Source organism: Scylla paramamosain, chromosome 44 (genome assembly GCF_035594125.1).
Source record: "Scylla paramamosain isolate STU-SP2022 chromosome 44, ASM3559412v1, whole genome shotgun sequence".
Taxonomy (NCBI): domain Eukaryota; kingdom Metazoa; phylum Arthropoda; class Malacostraca; order Decapoda; family Portunidae; genus Scylla; species Scylla paramamosain.
The window spans coordinates 5,555,015-5,557,514 of NC_087194.1; the positions used below are offsets into that span (position 1 = coordinate 5,555,015).

The 2,500-nt window shown below is 37.3% G+C and overlaps 1 protein-coding gene across 1 annotated transcript in view; it reads right to left on the reverse strand.

The window, feature by feature from the left end:
* LOC135094169 (protein GDAP2 homolog) overlaps window positions 1–2,500 on the reverse strand; it is a 45,780-nt gene that overhangs the window by 13,406 nt on the left and 29,874 nt on the right. Inside the window, 2 exon segments of the mRNA XM_063994017.1 lie at window positions 1–151; window positions 960–1,140. The exon segment at window positions 1–151 is cut by the window's left edge and continues 3 nt beyond it. Of these exon segments, the coding sequence (XP_063850087.1) occupies window positions 1–151; window positions 960–1,140 (332 nt within the window).

Sequence of the window (2,500 nt, forward strand, 5' to 3'; positions counted from 1 at the left end):
ATCCAAATTAATCTCATTAAACTTGAACCATTTCCCAATAAAGATGACCACAGGCCGTCCAAACTTGTCAAGGCCACACTGGTACAAACACCCAATGCCGGACACCTCCCTCAGGTCCTCATTCTTAGCACGCCGCAGCAGCCTCTCATATCTGTGGGAAGGTTGGATTAGGTTAGGTTAGGGTTGGGTGGGGTGGGATGGGTTTGTATTGGTTTAGTTTGGTTTGGTTTAGGTTTGGTCAGGTTAGGTTAGGTTAGTTTAGGTTAGGTAGGTTAAGTTTGAATAAGCTAGGTTAGGTTAAATTACATTAGGTTAGGCTAGGCTAGGTTAAGTTACAGTAGCTTTTGTTTTGTTGGTTCTATTTGAGAGAGAAAAAACGAAATAAATCTCATTATTTTCCACTCATGTTTGTTTTGAGTGAGAAAAAATAGAAAAAAAAAAAAAAACTCGACCTGTACTAACCCACCTGTTTGTGCTGGAGGTCAGGTCATGGAGATAATGTTAGGCTACATTTTATTGAGTTGGGTTGGGTTTGGGAGAGAAAAAAATCAGAAAACCCCTGTAATTCAATCTACTTTTTGATTTGCTGGTTAGAGAAAATAAAATTAAGAAAAAAAAAAAAGATTCAAACACGGTGACGTTGCAAAAAGTAAATTAGCAAATAGAAACCAAGCAGTTGTGTCCTTTCCAACCCAGTGACCTCTTTGTGACCCACCTCTTTGTGCTGGAGGTCAGAGGTCATGGAGGTTATGCTAGGTTAGGTTTTTTGTTTTGTTTTGTTGGACTGGGTTGGGTTGGGCAACATTTGAGAAAGGAAAATAATTATCTCTATCATTTAATTTACAAATCAGAGAAAAGAAAATAAAGAAAAAAAAAAACAAAAGAAAAACACTTACAAACCGGTGCTTACAAAATAAATAAATAAATAAAACAGTTCACTCTTTTTCCCTTTGACCCACCTCTGTTTGTGCTGGAGGTCAGAGGTCATGGAGGCAGTCTCGGGGTCGGCTGTAGTGTAAGAGGGCTGGCCGCCGAGGAGCCGCTGCTTGTCGATATCGTCCTCCATGTGGGAGAAGGCGTGCTCTCCGACACTCACCGACGTGTGGAGTTGTGCCGCGAGGTCTGCTGTGTCCTCCACGTCCTGTTTGAGGAGAGAGAAAGAAAAAAAAAAAAAAGAGGGATGTGTGAGGAGCGGTGGACGAGTGAAAGATTGGTGAAGGGGATAGTGAGGCAAGGAAACATTGGTAGAATTAGGAGAAATAGTGATAAGGCCTGTATTCTGAAATACTTCTGCGCCGCACCTCCACTACTTTCAAAAGGCTCTATTTGAAGTTATAGGTGTTTTTAATTGTGTCTTTACGGATCTTGTGACAAATTAACAATACTTCTACATTATCAATATGAGAAACACTCGAGAACCCGGCTAATCATCTCTGGCATTAGAAAACGATAGCGGCGAAGTGATAGGGATTCTTAAGGATGTTCTTTTTATGGTTGTAGGACCAGCTTAACAAGACTTCTACATTATTAATTGAAAAAAAAATAGAATCCGGCTTATCATCTCTGTGGCCTTGGAAGATAGTAGTGGTGAGAGAGCAAAGCGTTTCCGGATACGAAACCTAAAATTTGTTTGGGTGCTGGGGAAGGAAGTGGGCAGGGGAAGAGTGAGGGCGGGTAGTGGTAAATGTGGGAGGTAGTGGGTAGGGGTGTGTAGGTAAAGGTAGCATAGTTTGGTGGCAGAATTTTTTTTTTTTTTTTTTTTTTTTGTTTGGGGGGGGCACTGAAGAATGGGTGGCAGAGGTGGAAGGGAAAGTAAGCTAGTGTGGAAATAGTAGTAGTAGTAGTAGTAGTAGTAGAAAGGTAGCATACGGGAAGGAAGAAAGGGTACCAGGATAGGCGAGGATGCTTCAAAACAGCTTCATACCTTTAAACCTAATAAGTGAAGCTTAAAATAAAATAAATAAATAAATAGTTACGTATTGTTTCACTGATTCAGCTGAACCTTTGAACCTCTTGAACCCAGAGACACTGTATATGTATGTATGTATGTATGTATGTATGTATGTATGTAAGTATTCTTTCATTGTTTCAATTGAACCTTTGAACCCGGGCACAATAAGCAGGCATGCATGTTATCATGTGTTGCTTCAGGATTCACTTACTAAACCTTTGAACCTTTTGAGTTCCGAAGTATTGAGTCACGCATAATAATAATAATAATAATAATAATAATAATAATAATAATAATAATAATAATAATAATAATAATAGTAATAATAATAATAATAATAATAATAATAATAATAATAATGGGTAAATTAACTTATGAAAATAAAAAGGGAATGGATATAAGTATGAAAAATAAATAAAAAATAAGTTAATAAAAATAGAAGTCACAAAAAATTTTAAAAAATATCAGACAAAATGAAAAAATCACAAGAAATAAAAACATAATAATAATAGTAATGTTACAACAACAACAACAACAACAACAAGGGCC